The sequence below is a fragment of the Pseudophryne corroboree genome, chromosome 3 (assembly GCF_028390025.1).
Source record: "Pseudophryne corroboree isolate aPseCor3 chromosome 3, aPseCor3.hap2, whole genome shotgun sequence".
Classification (NCBI taxonomy): domain Eukaryota; kingdom Metazoa; phylum Chordata; class Amphibia; order Anura; family Myobatrachidae; genus Pseudophryne; species Pseudophryne corroboree.
Window position 1 is genome coordinate 68,250,168 of NC_086446.1, and position 18,792 is coordinate 68,268,959.

The 18,792-nt window shown below is 45.6% G+C and overlaps 1 protein-coding gene across 1 annotated transcript in view; it reads left to right on the forward strand.

Annotated features, from left to right (window-relative positions):
- LOC135057169 (oocyte zinc finger protein XlCOF7.1-like) overlaps positions 1-17,143 on the forward strand; it is a 91,003-nt gene extending 73,860 nt beyond the window's left edge. Inside the window, exons 7-11 of the mRNA XM_063963067.1 lie at positions 7,104-7,196; positions 7,358-7,553; positions 12,888-13,055; positions 13,135-13,216; positions 15,246-17,143. Of these exons, the coding sequence (XP_063819137.1) occupies positions 7,104-7,196; positions 7,358-7,553; positions 12,888-13,055; positions 13,135-13,216; positions 15,246-16,327 (1,621 nt within the window). The 3' untranslated portion in view covers positions 16,328-17,143. The remainder of the gene's footprint in view (positions 1-7,103; positions 7,197-7,357; positions 7,554-12,887; positions 13,056-13,134; positions 13,217-15,245) is intronic.
- Positions 17,144-18,792: the final 1,649 nt, after the last annotated feature.

Here is an 18,792-nt window from a genome sequence, read left to right on the forward strand (position 1 = left end):
GGAGGTAGAGGAAGGGGAAAAAGGTCACCGGCTGTGGCAAGTTCCCAAGAGCAGAAGTCCTCTCCGGCTTCTACCAAATCCACCGCATGACGCTGGGGCTCCTCTGCGGGAGTCCGCACCAGTGGGGGCACGTCTGAGGCTCTTCAGTCAGGTCTGGGTGCACTGGATCCTTGGATATTAGAAATAGTAGACCAAGGGTACAAATTAGAGTTTCAGGACGTGCCCCCTCACCGATTTTTCAAATCGGCCTTGCCAGTTTCTCTTCCAGAAAAAGAGGTGGTATGTGCTGCGATACTAAAGCTGTGTCAAAATCAAGTCATTGTCACGGTACCCCAGTCACAACAGGGGTAAGGGTTTTATTCGAGCATGTTCGTGGTACCGAAGCCGGATGGTTTGGTCAGACCGATTCTGAACCTAAAATCTCTCAATTTCTTTCTAAAAAGATTCAAATTCAAGATGGAATCTCTCCGAGCAGTGATCTCCAGTCTGGAGGAGGGCGATTTTATGGTGTCGGTCGACATAAAGGATGCCTACTTACACGTTCCCATATATCCTCCACATCAGGCATACCTGAGGTTTGCTGTTCAGGATTGTCATTACCAATTTGAGACGTTGCCATTTGGTCTGTCCACAGCTCCGAGGATTTTCACCAAGGTTATGGCGGAAATGATGGTTCTCCTGTGCAAGCAGGGAGTCACAATTATCCCGTACTTGGACGATCTCCTGATAAAGGCGAGATCCAAGGAACAATTGCTGAAAAACGTTGCACTCTCTCTGATGATTCTGCAACAACATGGTTGGCTCCTAAACTTGCCAAAATCACAGTTGGTTCCGACAATACGGTTGTCATTCCTGGATATAATTCTGGATACAGAATTACAGAGAGTTTTTCTTCCAGTGGAAAAGGCTCTGGAAATACAGAACATGGTAAAACAGATTCTAAAATTGGCAAGAGTGTCGATTCTTCAATGCACTCGGTTGCTGGGGAAGATGGTGGTGGCCTACGAGGCCATGCAGTTTGGCAGGTTCCATGCCAGGGTGTTTCAGTGCGACCTGCTGGACAAGTGGTCCGGATCTCACCTGGACATGCACCGGAAAATATTCCTATCTTCCAGGACCAGGATCTCCCTTCTGTGGTGGCTGCACAGTTCTCACCTTCTGGAGGGACTCAGGTTCGGGATTCAGGATTGGATCCTGGTGACCACAGATGCAAGTCTCCGAGGCTGGGGAGCAGTCACACAGGGGAGAAATTTTCAGGGAAAATGGTCAAGCCAGGAAGCTTGTCTGCACATAAACATTTACAACGGCATTCTGTAAGCGGATGATCTTCTTCGCGGTCTGCCCGTCTTGATTCAGTCAGAGAACATAACAGCAGCGGCATACATAATCCGCCAGGGCGGAACAAGGAGCAGAGCGGCAATGGCCGAGGCCACGAGAATTCTTCACTGGGCGGAGAAACATGCAAGCGCTCTGTCAGCGGTCTTCATTCCAAGAGTGGACAACTGGGAAGCAGACTTCCTCAGCAGACACGATCTCCATCCAGGAGAGTGGGGTTTTCATCAAGAGGTCTTTGCAGAAATGACAAGTCGTTGGGGAATTCCTCAAATAGACATGATGGCGTCCCGCCTCAACAAGAAACTTCAGAGATATTGTTCCAGGTCAAGGGACCCTCAAGCGATGGCGGTGGACGCCCTAGTGACACCGTGGGTGCTTCCGTCGGTATATGTGTTCCCTCTACTTCCACTCATTCCAAAGGTGATAAAGATTATAAGAAGAACAAGGGTTCAGGCGATACTCATTGTTCCAGACTGGCCAAGGAGGGCCTGATATCCAGATCTTCAGGAGTTGCTCATAGAAGATCACTGGCCTCTTCTGCTACGGGAGGACGTGTTACAGCAAGCGCTGTGCGTGTATCAAGACTTTCCGCGGCTGCGTTTGACGGCATGGCGGTTGAACGCCAAATCCTAGCCCGGGAGGGTATTCCCAGTGAAGTTGTTTGCTCCATTTTGTACAAGCTGGTGTGGATGCGGGCCTAAAGTTGGGCTCAATTAAAGTACAAATTTCGGCCTTATCAATTTTCTTTCAGAAAGAATTGGCCTCCCTTCCAGAAGTACAGACCTTCGTGAGAGGCGTAATACACATCCAACCTCCCTTTGTCCCCTCAGTGGCGCCTTGGGATCTGAATGTGGTGTTGCAGTTCCTGCAATCTCATTGGTTTGAACCTTTGCGTAAGGTTGAGTTAAAGTTCCTTACTTGGAAGGTAGTCATGTTGTTGCCTTGGCTTCCGCAAGGCGGGTCTCTGAATTGGCAGCTTTGTCTACAAAAGTCCCTATTTAATCTTCCATGCTGATAGAGCGGAGTTGAGAACTCGTCAGCAATTTTTGGCAAAGGTGGTTTCATCATTTCACGTAAACCAACCTATTGTGGTGCCTGTGGCTACTGACGCTTTGGCGGAATCAAAGTCTCTCGATGTGGTCAGAGCTTTGTCGCCAGAACGGCTCAAATTAGGAAAACAGAGGCTCTGTTTGTCCTGTGGGCGCCCAACAAGATTGGGGCTCCTGCTTCCAAGCAGACTATTGCACGCTGGATCTGTAATACGATTCAGCAGGCTCATTCTATGGCAGGACTGCCGTTACCTAAATCTGTGAAGGCTCATTCTACCAGAAAGGTGGGCTCATCCTGGGCGGCTGCCCGGGGGGTCTCGGCATTACAGCTTTGCCGAGCGGCTACTTGGTCGGCTTCAAACACCTTTGCAAAGTTTTATAAGTTTGATACCCTGGCTGGGGAGGACCTCTTGTTTGGTCAATCGGTGCTGCAGAGTCATCCGCACTCTCCCGCCCGTTCTAGAGCTTTGGTATAAACCCCATGGTTCTTGAAGCATCCCCAGCATCCTCTAGGACGTATGAGAAAATAGGATTTTGATACCTACCGGTAAATCCTTTTCTCTTAGTCCGTAGAGCAGGCATTCCCAACCACGGTCCTCAAGGCACACTAACAGTGCAGGTTTTAGTGATATCCAGGCTTCAGCACAGGTGACTTAATTAGCAGCTCAGCTATTTTGATTTAACCATCTGTGCTGCAGCCTGGATATCACTAAAACCTGCACTGTTGGTGTGCCTTGAGGACCGTGGTTGGGAATGCCGGCCGTAGAGGATGCTGGTCGCCCGTCCCAGTGCGGGCTGTATCTGCAGTTTGGTTGTAGTTACGCTGATGTTGAGTTAAGTTTAGTCAGTCAGTCTGTGACTGTTGTTGGTCATGCCGTTGCATGCATTGTTGTTGAATGCCATGTTGTACGGCGTGGTTTGAGGTGTGAGCTGGTATGTATCGCACCGTAGTTAAAAACGTTAACTAAATCCTTTTCCTTGAAATGTTCGTCTCCCTGGGCACAGTTACTATAACTGGAGTCTGGAGGAGGGGCATAGAGGGAGGAGCCAGTTCACACCCATTTAAAGTCTTAAAGTGCCCATGTCTCCTGCGGATCCCGTCTATACCCCATGGTTCTTGAAGCATCCCCAGCATCCTCTACGGACTAAGAGAAAAGGATTTACCGGTAGGTATTAAAATCCTATTATTATCCTGTGCTGCGGAAAACTTCTGGCTAATAGAAGTTTTCTGTACATGGACGTGAGAGCACTAAATGCCCTTTCACCCCTATAATTGCAAGTCCATGTTAGGGCATGCCCATTTGAAACGGGGTCTAATATTTCAAAAGCCCAGATTTCTATCCATCTTGTGTGGAATAAAAATAATGCCGTAGAATTTCAAGTGTGTTTTGTATTTTATCAACGAACGATGTGGTAAAAATCATGGAATACGCTGTTTGTGCAAACTCTTCCTTAGCATAAATTATGCCCATTTTGTGACCAAGTCTCCATCAGCCCCTGTGTCAGGGGCATTCCACATGCGGCCCTCCAGCAGCTGTGGAACTACACATCCCAGCATTCCCTGCCACAGTTTTAGCATATCCTGCCTAGTAGCATTCTCTTCCACAGTTTTAGCATATCCTGCCTAGTAGCAAAACTGTGGCAGGGTATGCTGGGATGTGTAGTTTCACAACAGCTGGAGGCCCGCAGGTTGGCCATGCCTGGCCTATATTATTATCAGTTATTTATATAGTACACACATATTCTGCAGCGCTTTATAGATTCACATCCCTGCCCCAGTGGAGTTTACAATCTATATTCCCTATCACATATACACACAAACACATTCACGCTAGGGTTCATTTTTGTTGGAAGCCAATTAGCCTACCAGTATATTTTTGGATTGTGGGAGGACAGCGGAGTACCCGGAGAAAACCCAGGCAAGTATGGGGAGAATATACAAACTCCACACAGTTAAGGCCATGGTGGGAATAGAACCCATGACCTCAGTGCTGTGAGGCAGTAATGCTAACCATTACACCATCCGTACTTGCCCAATATTATGCAAACTGTCCCAAGTTTCTCTTTACTACATATTTTCATATAACATATATGCAGCTAATAAGTTGGCACTCTCCAGCGGGTATGTAAATTAGCTTGCACACTCGCCATTCAAGAGGTGACCACCCCAAATGCACAGCAGCAGGGATAATGGGTTGAGTCCTGAAACGTTGGAGGAGTATTGTAGTAGCAATAAAAGCATACCTCCCAACATGACCCTCTCCAGGAGGGACAGAATGCTCTGCTCCTGGACTTCCCTCTTAATTTATGATTGCCATCAGCTATGCTGAAACACCTTTCTTATACAATAGCCTGTTCAACACAGGTGTAGACAATCATAAATAAAGAAAAAAGTCCAGAAGCAGAGCATTGTGTCCCTCCTGGAGAGGGTCATGTTGGGAGGTATGATAAAAGCATCTAAAAAAAATTATATAGGTGAAGAATGTCCATGGAAAGGGAGGGGGGACACAGATCCTTAATGCTGGATGTATTATTCCTCTAATAATTTCTAAGGCATAAAAATGCTCCTTGCATTTTATGATACAGGTGTCCCATTACCATCATAGTGATTGGAGCCATTCCTGTCCCTTCCCATGACTACAGATAACTAAGGGCCTCTTGTGGCCCGGCCCCTGCTCCTAGAAATAACAAGGCGCAGGTTTCACAGTCTTTAAACCAGAAAGAGAGAGAGAAACGGCATTTAAACACACCCGAAAGTGCTGGGTGGAACTCGCATTAGAACGCACAACGCGGAAGCGGCGGTGGAACGCACACTTTAGACATGAATTGGAACGCAAGGACCGGAAGTGTCGAGTAGCTGTTCCGGGTGGCAGCTTCCGCTCGTTGTCTGTGCTGTTGAAGAGAGGAGAGGAGGTGCTGCAGGTGAGAGCCGGGTGTTATTGGCAGCTACAGGTCATAATGTCACTGGGTGAGGGCTGAAGGTGGCTGACACCAGGGGGCGCTATGCTATGGGGGTGCCAGTGCAGTGCTACAGGATGTAGCATTAAACTGCCCATATAACTAAAATCACAATACTATGTATGTCTTATACAGTACACACCACATAGGTGATGCTATAGTGAGAGGCTACCATCAGAGCGGGTTACAGCTGCCTTCGGGAGCTAGACTGAGCACTCAGGCCACTGGGCACAGTTTCCGTGGGTCAGTAAATTTACGGAGGCGTCTAGTTTCCCTTCGTGGAGAGGACCTTTCCCATAAGCCCCTGGGTCCATGTTACAAACTATTTGGAATAGTAACCTGTGGCGAGCGAAGCATCGAGCCCGAAGCGTGGCGAGCGTCCAATGGTGCATAGAAAAACAAAAAAACCTCAAACGAACGGAGAAAACATTTGCTGTAAGGGCGGAAGTTATCTACTGCCCTCTCGTTATATCTCTTCCAGGTCCTAATCACGAAGGGAACATAGACACAACTGTAAATTTACTGACAGCATATTGTGAATCCCGACGGGCAAAATACCGACGCTGGAATCCCGACCGTCAGAATGCCGGCAGGGGGGGCGAGCGGAACGAAGTCCCTTGCGGGCTCGCCACGCTGCAGGCTTGGTGGCTCGCCACAGGTTCTATTCGGCCGGTATTCCGGCATCTGTATTTTCACCATCGGGATTCCGACCACATCCCTATTCTGTTTATAAAGTGTTTAGAATGTACAAACACCTCTAATTTAATTTTTAGAACTATTTAGCATTTTTTATTTACCACTTACATATATACACAGACATCTTTATGGTTGATCTCGGTTTATGGTCAGATGTGGTGGATAAACAGTCAGTGTAGGGCAGTGGTTCTCCAACGTGGTCCTCAAGGCACCCCAGCAGGCCAGGTTTCAGGAATATCCCTGATGGTGCCGAGATAGTATAATCAAACTGACTGATATACTAATTACGTCACCTGTCCTAAGTATGGATAGCTTTAAAACCCAGACTGATAGGGCGCCTAGAGGACCCAGTTTGGGAGCAAATGGTGTAGGGTAATAACACGTATAGTGCCCCGAAGGACGATCCCAGAGACACCTCTTCAACATGGCTCGCTCCCAGAAGGCTTATTTCCTCGTCGCAGGTCCTTACGAAGGCAGAGCTACTCTGGGTGACAACCACCCGGGAGAGAATGTGACACGGTATTGAAGATTGCACACAGCGATTGTTTTTAGAGGTCACATTTGATTATAATCTATAATAAAGTGTACTTTAGAGAACCATGATACAAACAGGTTCATACCTTGACCTTAAACAGTGTCCGTAAGGTGTTGGTGAAGAGAGAGTGTGTGACTTCTGCAAGGTGGAGGCATTGTCAGCCACCGGTTATAAAGCCACCATGAGCGATTGGCTCTCCGTACAGTTAACAGTGTTGAGGTATGGTTGAAATGAGGAGACACGGTGGAAAGATGAACCATTCTTTGTAGAAATCTTAACAGTCATCTGCTGAAAACTAGAACTATTCTTCATTATTCATCTTAACTGACCGTCCTTGCTGTTGAGTTGATGGAGCAGGCTTTGGCTCTTCTTCTGTACTCCAGTGGTCTTCCACCAGCCCTGAGTAGCCCAGAGTGCTTCTTTATATTGATGTTTGCTGCTAAACATATAGCCAGGACAGTTGTTCCTTGTAATCGGTGTCAGCTGCTATAACCAAAGGAAGAACGGAGATGGCACCATTAATGCTGGAGACTTGGAGATGGTCCAACGGCTGAGCTGAGATTGTATTCTAGTAGATCGTCTGATTCTAAACAAACCCATTCTCAGTGTGATGACACTCCTAGGTACTACCTTGTGACTTCCCACTGCCTATACAAATGTGTGATTGTTTTATATATGACAGAAGATGATTACGTGGCAGGTAGCACACAGAGCTGATCAAGAGTGCAGCCGTGTCAGCATACCAATATAACCTTTTTCTTGTTTGCTCTTTCTTTTTTCTCAGTGGCATAATAAAGACGTCGGAGACAAATACTCTGGCACCTCACCAGATGTCCTCTAGTTTGGAAAAACAAGCACGAATCAAGTTGTACCCAATGGAGGACTCCGCTGTCTCAGTAGTGGTGGAAGAGGACGTGGGTCAGGTTTCGGGAAGTATCCTTAGACTGACTTTGGAGATCATCCACACAGTCACTGGAGGGGTGAGAGAATTGGGGATATTGTCTGTACATTATTGATGAGGTGGCTGTGATTATGTGTCCTCATTGGCAGCCATAAGTAGAACACAGTCGGTGTTGGACAGGGTTATGCAGGGCCCAAAGGTAAACCAATGGTAATGGTAATCTTCAATTTGGACCTATTCTATACTGATTGTTTGATATCAGGTGATAGTAAAGCTATTTTCCCATGGTTCTTGTATCAGACATGTTATAGGGACCCACTTTGTTGTGAGGCCTACTGGAGAATCCGATGAGTTCTACCGCATTCAGACCGCAAATGCCGGATCCTACCCGGTAAGACAAACGTGTACTTACCGGGTGGGATCCGGCATTTGCGCTCCTCTGCTGGCTTTCCGACCCGGCAATATACCGGGTCGGTTGCCATAGCAGCGGAGGGAGCAGCAGCAGCAGGGGCGGGGGTGGAGGCGGCGCCGGGAGATGAGCTCATCTCCTGCGCCGCTTCTGCCTATGCTGTGAATGGGAGCCGATTCGCATCGGATCGGCTCCCATTCACACTGCGCCTGACCCGGTAATCAACCCGGTAAGACCCCTTCTTTTTTACCGGGTTGAATTACCGGGTCAGGCGACCCGCTATTTCAACAAAGGACCTTTCACACCGCACACGGACCCGTTTCGACACGGCAATATGCCGTGTCGGTACCGGGTTTTCAGTGCGATGTGAAAGGGGTATTAGTCGCTATGGGCCTAATTCAGGCCTGATTGCTCGCTAGGGTTTTTTTTGCACTGCTGCGAACAGATAGTCGCTGCCCATAGGGGAGTGTATTTTCGCTTTGCAAGTGTGCGAACGCATGTGTAGCAGAGCTGTAGAGACAGATCTTGTGCAGTCTCTGCACAGCCCAGGACTTACTCAGCCGCTGCGAACACTTCACCCTGTTCAGGACCGGAACTGACGTCAGGAACCCTCCCTGCACACATATGGACACGCCCGCGTTTTGTCAACCACTCCCTGAAAATGGTCAGTTGCCACCCACAAATGCCCTCTTCCTGTCAATCTCCTTGCGATCACCTGTGCAAATGGATTCTTCACACAAACCCATCGCTGAGCGGCAATCCGCTTTGTACCTGTGCGACGCACTTGCGCATTGTAATGCATACGCATGTGCAGTTCTGACCTGATCGCAGCGCTGCAAAAAACGCTAGCGAGCGATCAGGTCTGAATTATCCCCCATGTACACTACAGGTGGGGCAGATGTAACATGTGCAGAGAGAGTTAGATTTGGGTGGGGTGTGTTCAAACTGAAATTTAAATTGCAGTGTAAAAATAAAGCAGCCAGTTTTTACCCTGCACAGAAACAAAATAACCCACCCAAATCTAACTCTCTGTGCACGTTATATCTGCCCCACCTGCAGTGCACATGGTTTTGCCCATCTGCTAACAAATTTGCTACTACGATCAGGTTTAATTTAAGCCCTATATTGGCCCATGTATGTAGCTTTGATGAATAGTGTACTAGTAAATTGACCAACGATAAATGCTGGTGGATATGTGAGGTGGAATCATCTAGGGGCATGAAAAAGGTGATATGGTTTATTATACTGTATGGAGGTGGATTCTTGTAAGTATAGACCCATCACTACAGAAGCTGGTTGGTTATGTATAGAATCTGAGAATGAGAGATGGATTCATGTAATTATAGGCCACCACCTGACATGGTGATTATGTGCAGAAGCTAGGCAAAGTGGTTGCTAGTGGGGGAAGGAAGGGGGCATGCTATTAAGTGTAGACCACCACAGGAGATAGCTGAATATGTGTAGAATCTGGAAGTAGTTAATGGTTCTTTGGAGGATCTACAAGACAGCGAAATGGATGCCTGCAATTATAGACAGGAGTCTGCTTATTATGTGAAGGCTCTAGTGGAAGGGGAGGTGTATTCCGAGTGTCAGAGGGAGAAGGAAGGAAAGGCAATAGCTTACATGCAGTCACCTAAGGAGCAGTGGAGGGGTTAGTATGTGACATTGAGGCACATGTCCGGGTGAGCACAGTGCAGTCACTCCAGCTGTCTGGCAGCTTAGTGCATGCCCAGATTGCTGAAGGCAGTGGTGAGCAGGCGGGGATGCTCAGTTCAGTTACATTAGGCTCTCCTGATTGGTTCTCTTCCTAGCAGCTGTACAGTTATGCTGACCAGCATCCGATCCGATTCCTGTCACGATTTCCCTTCAATTCCCCTGGGAGCTCTGGACACACAATTTTATTACTCCAACGAGCAAGTAACAAAAAAACAGTTGTTAGGAAAGCCTTAGTTGCGACAAGGTCAGTTAACCAGCCTATATTACTGTTACTTAAAAGCAGTAATAAAAATGGTGGGATTGGCCTTAAATATGGAGAATTTCCCAGGAAAGGCCACATATGACTATAGCATTGGCGTAACCTCTGCAAGAGCCTTGGCTGAAACGAACATGTATTTCAAAAGCAAGAAGAAAAGTAGAGGTGATGATAGGGTTAGCAAGGTGGCAGGAGAAAGGAGATGTCTGAGCTTATGGTAAGAAGCCCATGAGATGGGCAAATGTTTGCTGATATGATGTGTATTAGTTTAAGAGAGAGCAGGAGAAATTGAGGTTTTAGGTAGATTGTACAGGGAGGCACATGGAGGTGAAGAGTTTGGGTCCAAGTGGGGGAAGATTAGAACATGGGAAGAGTTTCTGCTAGAGATAAAAGCATCAGTTAGAGGTGGGAGCTATTCGGGTAGATTGGACATAGGAGGAGATAAAAAAAAATATCTTTGTTAGTGAGAAGAGCAAACGGGAGATGATGAAAAGAGTGTAGGTAAAATGCAGACGTTTGGGGGGAAAAAAGGTCATAAGATGTGTGTATAAATGGAATAAATAAGTAAAGAAATAAAGAGGTTTAGGTAGAGGATAGAGATAAACTTGGATGGCATGGTAAACTAGAAAGATTGATCGATAAAAAGCCATACTGAGGAGAAATTGAGATGTTCTGATAGGGATGAGTACATAAAAGAGCACATGTACATATGAGTCCTCATATACCATAACTTCATTCATGCCAAGCAGCCCTCCCAGCACGCAAGATCCCTGGCAACTTGGTCGCACCAAGCATTTTTTTCACTCCAAATGTGTGCCTTATATTGCACAAATAAAAGAGAGCATACAATTTATAATGCATTAAAATTACAGCCATCAATTCAGCATATAATACATGCATTAAAGCATTCAGCCAATTCATAAATATGCAGACTGTCCGCAGAATAAAAGAAAACATTAGTCTAGAATTGTATCACTCCGATAGTTAGGGTTCTCCGTTCCAAAACTTCAAGTTAGATGGTTAATCCAGAATCGTGCTTCTCACTCTGTAAAGCGGGCTCCAGCCACGGGGTTATTGTGGTGGGGGAAGTGGTTGTGTGCAGCCATTTACCACGGAGATCGGCGGTCAGGCAGTGCCCAAGACAGATTTTGCTGGAAAGTGCTGGGATCGCCAAAAACCAGAACCTTGACGCATGTCTCTGCCTTAATGGTGGTTTCTTCAGAAGGTTTTTTTTAGCAAGTGGCTTTCATCGCTGTAACTCCATATTTAAATATAAAGCATCCATTCAAATTTGATTCCTTTAATTTCAGCGGTGATTAGCACCTGAGCACAGGTAAAAATAACATTTAAGCTCAGGAGGTTATCAGGAGATGGTCGGTCAGGCAGTGTCCAAGACAGGAGATTTTGCTGGAAAGTGTTGGGATCGCAAACCCCCCCCCCCCCCCCCCACAGAAACTTGACGCGTTTCTCCGCCTTAATTGTTTCTTCAGAAGGCTTTTTAGCAAGTGGCTTTCATTCCTGTAACTCCATATTTAAATATTAAGCATCCAATAGGATTTGATTCCTGTAATTTCAGCAGTGATTAGCACCTGAGCACAGGTAAAAATAACACCAAGCTCAGGAGAACATCAGGAGCCACTTTAAAAATAAATATATTTTCCATCCTTATGTGATTATATAGACTAAATATATGAAAAAGGCTATTATGAAGTACATTTCATTAAACTTAGAAAGAAATAAAAGTTAAAAGGGCATCACATAGAAACTAATTGCTATACTCTTGAATATTAACAAAGTTCACCTGCCACCTTATACATGTTTAAAGCGAATTCCTCTGCGGGTAAAGTCGCAGCTCTGCGACTCTGGTACATTGTGAGTGGTGTTTCGCTACAATAAGACAAGAAATGTAAAGAAAAAGTTTCCACACTACACCGAGGAGATCTTTCATTTCAGTGCTTTCGTAAGCCACAGCAATATGTGGTATCCGTTCACATGGTCGACCATGTTATGGTCGACAGTCATTAGGTCGACCACTATTGGTTGACATGGACACATGGTCGACATGGACACATGGTCGACACATGAAAATGGTCGACACATGAAAAGGTCGACATGCGGTTTTTAACTTTTTTTTCTTTTGGGGAACTTTTCCATACTTTACGATCCACATGGACTACGATTGGAACGGTAAAGTGTGCCGAGCGAAGCGGTAGCGGAGCAAAGGCACCATGCCCGAAGCATGGCGAGCGAAGCGAGCCATGCGAGGGGACGCGGTGCACTAATTGGGGTTCCCAGTCACTTTACGCAAAAAACGACACCCAAAAAAGTTAAAAAACTCATGTCGACCTTTTCATATGTCGACCTTTCATGTGTCGACCATTTTCATGTGTCGACCATGTGTCCATGTCGACCATGTCAATGTCGACCAATAGTGGTCGACCTAATGACTGTCGACCATAACATGGTCGACCATTCATACCGGAACCGCAATATGTTATGTGTGGGAAGCCAGGGCACGGAGTGTGTAGAGTAAGTAGGGGTAATAGCGTTCCAATGTAGTATTCATTCTAGCACCCTGCACCTGTCGCAACCCGTGCAGTTCCTCTTTCCTGCCTGGGGTGTCGCTCTGTGCTCTGGTGCTTCTAGCACACTCTGGTCTGTATCTCTGTGCTGAGCACCAGAGCAGAGAGTGACGCCCCAGGTAGTAAAGAGGAACTGCACGCATTGTGACAGGTGCTGGGTGCTAGATTGAACACTACCAATAGATGTTTTATAAACTAATATGGAAGAGGAAATTAAACACACTTTCGATAGACAAGAACCATCCTAAATTTTAGACAAATCTTGAGTAAAGCATGTGGCTCTTCTCTGCCCTAAAATACTGTTTCTGTGTTCAGGTATATGGTGAGAACACGCTAAAAGCAAAGATTTTGAAGACTATGACAGTGTGTTAGGGTGCGTTAAGAGACCTTGATCTAGAAATGTTGACATTTTATGAGACTCTTGAAGCAGTGGCTTATTTCAATTTGTAGGACTATGTTATTGTGAAGAAATCGGGTGATGAAAATATCTCAGCAGGATTGAGCAGGACCCAGAGCCCCATCACGGTGCCTCCACCTCACTCACTGATACATAAGAGACACCATGATGAAAAGATCCTGGAACTCACCAACAAGATCATTCAGCTGCTGACTGGAGAGGTGACTGCTGGGAATGGGACATTATACAGTAACACCGGGGGATGTGTCTTGATGATGACTGTGTCATTGTGTGTGTCAGGTGGCTGTTGATTTTTCTGATGAGTGGAAACATCTAGATGGACATGATCATCGCGAAAGTTCTCGATGCCTTAAATTACTGGGTAAGCATATATTATCTTTCAGTTTCCTTTCTCAGTCCCCACACAAGTTGTAAAGCTATTCTTATATTCCCTACACACTGGCCGATCCGCCGCCAAGCTGCCCGACGGCGGATACGGCCGACGGGCGACCCGGCGGCGGGGGGTGAGTGAAGTTTCACTCCCACTGTCACCCGGCTGCATTGAAGTGCAGGCAAATATGGACGAGATCGTCCATATTGGCCTGCATGTACAGCCGACGGGGAACCAGCGATGAACGAGCGCGGGGCCGCGCATCGTTCATCGCTGGAGCCTCCACACTGCACGATATGAACGGTATCTCGTTCATTAATGAACGAGATCGTTCATATCGTGCAGTCATGTCGGCCAGTGTGTAGGGCCCATTACACTGGTACCAATTGTATATCTGTATCTGAAATAACTCTGCAACGTGTTTGGTGGATGTGTGAACTTCATGATGAAGCTGACACATCCGCGAAACGCGTACAAAGTGACTATTTTCTTTTATGCTTTATTTTTGTACCTTTTCAGTTGCTGTTACAGTTTACATTTTTTACATTAATTGCATTATTGCTTTTTCTGAAACTGTGAAGTAAATTGTAACAATCTTTGGATTAGAAATATTTATGTGTTTGTAAAAGGAGTAACAAGAACTCTAGGACACTGAAATTTCCATTTTTCTTTGCTAAATCCTAATAAAATAACTAACATTTTAAATGAATTTGATACCGAATGGACATTCTCTCATTTTATATACAGCTCTGTACTGAGTAAAATAGACTGACTGCGCCATCGAAAGTCTTTGGATTTGCATTTTTGCAGTTTTGCTGAGATTTGTAATGTCATGAAGAAAAAAGAAAATGCAGACTCTAAGCCAGGCATTCCCAACCTCAGTCCTCAAGGCACACCAACAGTGCAGGTTTTAGTGATATCCAGACTTCATCACAGATGGTTAAATCTAAATAACTGAGGTACTAATTAAGTCACCTGTGCTCAAGTATGGCTATCACTAACACCTGGACTGTAATTGTGCCTTGAGGATCGAGGTTGCTCTAAGCACTAAGAATACTGATAATCAAGACAAATATATTAAACTACAGTTAACATGGAGTATGTATGTAAGGTTCTTATCACTGTATCGCCACATATGTATGCGCACCTACCACGTCAAGGTGAACCTCATCAGGTGGACCTGGACTGTGCACTCTAATTGTAAACATAACAACAGGTGCAACCATGCTGACACTTGTAGAAAAAAGAAAATGCAGGGGCACAGTCTAAGCACTAAGAATACTGATAATCAGAACAATTCGAATAAACTCTACAGTTAACATGGAGTATATATAAGGTTCTTATCACTGTTTCGCCAAAAAAGTATGCCCACCTACCACGACAAGGTGAGCCTCATCAGATGGGTTCCTAACATCCCTAATTATATTATTTTATTACACATTATATAAATGTACCTAGTACTTACCTATAAAAGCGCTTATTCTAATATGTAGACAGCAACGCAAGGACCTATACTAGGTAAGATCTCCTAAGGGTAGGTGGGTAGGGTGCTAGTCAAAGCAGATATAGTCTCACCTTCAATTGTATATTATATATACAATTACAGAGTAAAGGTGGGGGCAGGGCTGGACGGCACAAAACAGGTTCTACCATGCTGAGACTTGTAGTGGCATGAAGGAAAAAAAGAAAATGCAGGTGCTCAACGCTGCCCGTCATATCCAAAAATAGGTGGGTGGCCAATCCCGAAATTCCCGGGATTGGAAGCTTCAATCCCGGGATTGAATCCCGGCCAATTTTAGGCCGGGATCCTGCCGATCCCGGGATTGGCCACTCTGCTAGTGAGTAGTATGAGTTTTGTGTTGGGGCTTTCGTTCTCCGTACATACAGGGACATTTCTTCCATACAGGAATCCTATTTTCTTGTTTCAAGAACGTTTTACTTTTTTACCTGAAAAATTTGCGTGTTTCTTATGAAATAATTTTTCAGTTGGTGTTTCACCATTTTTGTTTGCTTCTCACAGGTTCCGGTAAGAGAAATGCTTGCGGTATCAAGCAAGAGCAGGAAGTTGACTACAAAAAGAGCCTAAACAGTTTTGTAAGAAAGGCCAAAGATGTGGCAGTACAAACCCACTCTGAGTTTAAAGTGGAGTCCACATCCGTTGAAAACAGGATTCTCCCAGACACTTGTACCCCCGTTGAGCAGTCGCAGTACATAACTACCCGTATCAAAGAGGAACTGGTGTCCGATGAGGAAGGAAACCTCACAGACACCTCCACGCCGACCGATAACGCACAGATAGATTACATTATCACTTACATTAAAGAAGAGGATGAGTCATGCGACGAGGAAAGCCTAACCGATACCGACGTGTACACCCCTAGGGAGTATGCCTCCATCTGCAAGAGAGCAGGGGAGAAGAACATGACTGTGATGTACACCGGAACAGACAAGGCAGCCAGCAAGTCAGCTTCTACCTCTCACTGCCAGTTCCTAGAGGACACCAAACTGATGCACAGCTTCGCCAAATGCGAGAAGTGCTTCACCTGTAATAAACACCAGAGGATCCAAATCAGGGAGAAGCCCTTTGCCTGCTCCACCTGTGGGAAGTTCTTCACCACCAACTCCAACCTCGTGACCCACCAGAGAATTCACACCGGCGAGAAACCGTTCTCTTGCTCGGAGTGTGGAAAGTGCTTCACCAGCAGCTCGGACCTGGTCAAGCACAAGATCATTCACACCGGAGAGAAGCCGTTCCCTTGTTCCCTGTGTGGGAAATGTTTTACCAACAAGTCCAATCTTATCAAACACCAGAGGATCCACACGGGGGAGAGGCCATATTCCTGTCCGGAGTGCGGGAAGAGGTTCACCAGCACGTCCCACCTGGTCACGCACCGTAGAACTCACACAGGGGAGAAGCCCTATCCTTGCCCTGTCTGCAGTAAGTTTTTTAGTAGTAAGTCTCACTTAGTCGAGCATCAGAGGATTCACACGGGAGAGAAGCCATTTACTTGCAAGGAATGTGGAAAGTGTTTTACGCAAAAGAGTAACCTGAATAATCATTTTAGGATTCACTCCAGAGAAAAAAATGTTACTTATCACTAGATGCAGGGATGTCTCCTTGATGCATGGATAACCAATGGCAATCTTCACGAGTCCAGCTGTACAATGTAGGCATGGGAGCACGCTAGTAGATCACACATTTTTATTCTTTCTTGCCTACCTCTGTTGCTCAAATGTTTGGCATTCAAAATGGCTGCTTCATCAATGACTTGGATATCCAGAAAATTTGCACCCTGGCACCTGAAGTTGATTTCCAACTAGCTGGTTTGACATTTACCCTCGAATTTGAGCAGCCTAGAGTTGAGCGCCGCTTGGGTGGCTTGACCATGACTCTTGAACATCGGCGGCCAAGAGTTGAGTGCCAACTGGGTGGCTTGACATTGACTCTCGAACTTGGGTGGCCTAGAGTTGAGTGCTGACCCTGTGGACTGAATGGAGTATTTGACTTGAGCCACTTGAAGTTGAGTGGCCCAAAATTACCTCTGACTCATTGAACCTGGGAGCTGTGCAGCCTTAATATAAGTTAAGGGTCTTAAGCTATTTTATATAATATTTTATTCATTTTTCTGAGTTTTTAATGAAGTCAGTATAACTTTACACTATAAGGGGATAAAGGAAAACTGGCTCCTATTATATTTATTAAGGCTATAGGGACACTAAAAATTGTGAAGAGACTATGTAACGAGAAATCAGATTTTCTTAAACTGTAAATTGTATATAGCGGTCACTGTACAATGCAAACATACAGCAAATGATATAAGCTGAACATTCAAATTTAGCTCATAAACTGGTCTGTAGAATCTAAAGTTCTGCATTTTTTTCTATGTTGTGTAAAACCTATTGAAATACCCACCAAAATGATGAAATTGCTTCTTTATTTTCTATTTGGAGCAAATTATAATTACAAATTACTGTTCTTGCTGACAAACTTTATTCATAGAAAAAGTTTATAAAAAAATGATTTATGAAACCAATAACTACTTAGAGTTTGGCCAAAGTCAGCTGTAAGAGTAGAACCTCCTTCCGGCTCCCGCTCCTCTGCCGCCGCCGGAGTGACAGGGGCAGGAGAGAGGCACTGCCGCAGCTGCTCCTGAACCTCCTCCCAGCTCCTGCTCCTCTGCCGCCGCTGCAGGGGTGGCAGGGGCAGCTCATCAGCAGTGGACCGACCATTTTTGATTGTTTTTCAGCGCGTGGGAGCAAACGGCTGATAATTGTTTGCTCCCACAAACTGCCAGATTATCATTTCAACCAACTCATTAGCAATCATTAACAGTTCCGTAAAAGAAGTGAAGAGTCACAATGCACAATGGATTCATATACGGTAGGAATGTGCTGGAAACTCCGGGTAAAGGAACACAATTGGGATGTTGCCACAGAAGTTTGTGAAGTAAGATCAGTTGCCAGTGCAGTTACTGACGCGTTTCGCTTTCTCAGCGCGTTTCGCTTTCTCAGATTTCTTTTACTATTTAAAGAACTTTGTAAATGATTGATTGGGCATTTTATCATCATTCTGCTGTTTGCTGCCAATATGTCTAGATTTTAAGCACATCCTGGGTACCCGCCTGCTACCGCTGTCCTAGTCACCGCGGCAGGACTCAGCCACAGCACTGAGACACCCGAAGTGCCGCATCAGGGCTAATTTGATAGCCCCCGGTGAATCCATTATCTGTAGTAAACTACCGCCGATAACTGGATACTCCCCATAAACTTGATTCGTAGTGGCACGCTAGTCTGTTTTGCAGATGGAGCTTGTGATTTTATGCATAGTCAAACGTACATCTCAGCTACAAGCGTTGCGGCTGAGTTGGGTGTAAGTGGGTGGCAACTGCTTTGCACATAGGATGAGTCTTCTGTGGTCATGATTTTGGTGTGTAGACGGAATTGCACTTTATTTAGAGGTGAGCGTTGGCAAAGATTAGATGGGTCTCTTGCGCCAGGGTTAGATCTGGAATAAATACACACTGATCGTAATGACAGCTAGAGGATGGATTGGACGGTGCGACCACACAGAAGCATCAAACTCTGGGTAAAGGCGTTGATTTGAATTTATTTCCGAGCCACAATGTGGCTGCATTTGCGTCCACTTTGCGTGAAATCCTGAATGTTTTCATTCCTTTTTGTGGTCTATTGTAATTGGAGCAGTTTTTTTTTTTGGATGGCTTGTCCTTCACAGACTGACCACATGGAGGCGATCCTGAGTACAAAGGAATTTCTCAGCCCTTCATATATTTATATCCGTGCTGAAAAGAGTTTGCCATATAATGCAGCCACCTCCACCACTGACCATATAAATCTTTACTTCCTTCAGTTACTGTAGGAGTCTGATGGCTCTTGTTTGTTCTCCCCTCATCCCTTAAGTGAACTTAGCTTCAATAAACTTTTTGTTACCATTGGCACACTGTTGCAGTGTTTGGAAAAGATTACTGCAGTTACCGTGCCATGCCAAGTATGATTTAATGACTGCAGGGTTGTGCTGTTCAGGAGCGGCCCCAGGGCGGATCGCAGTC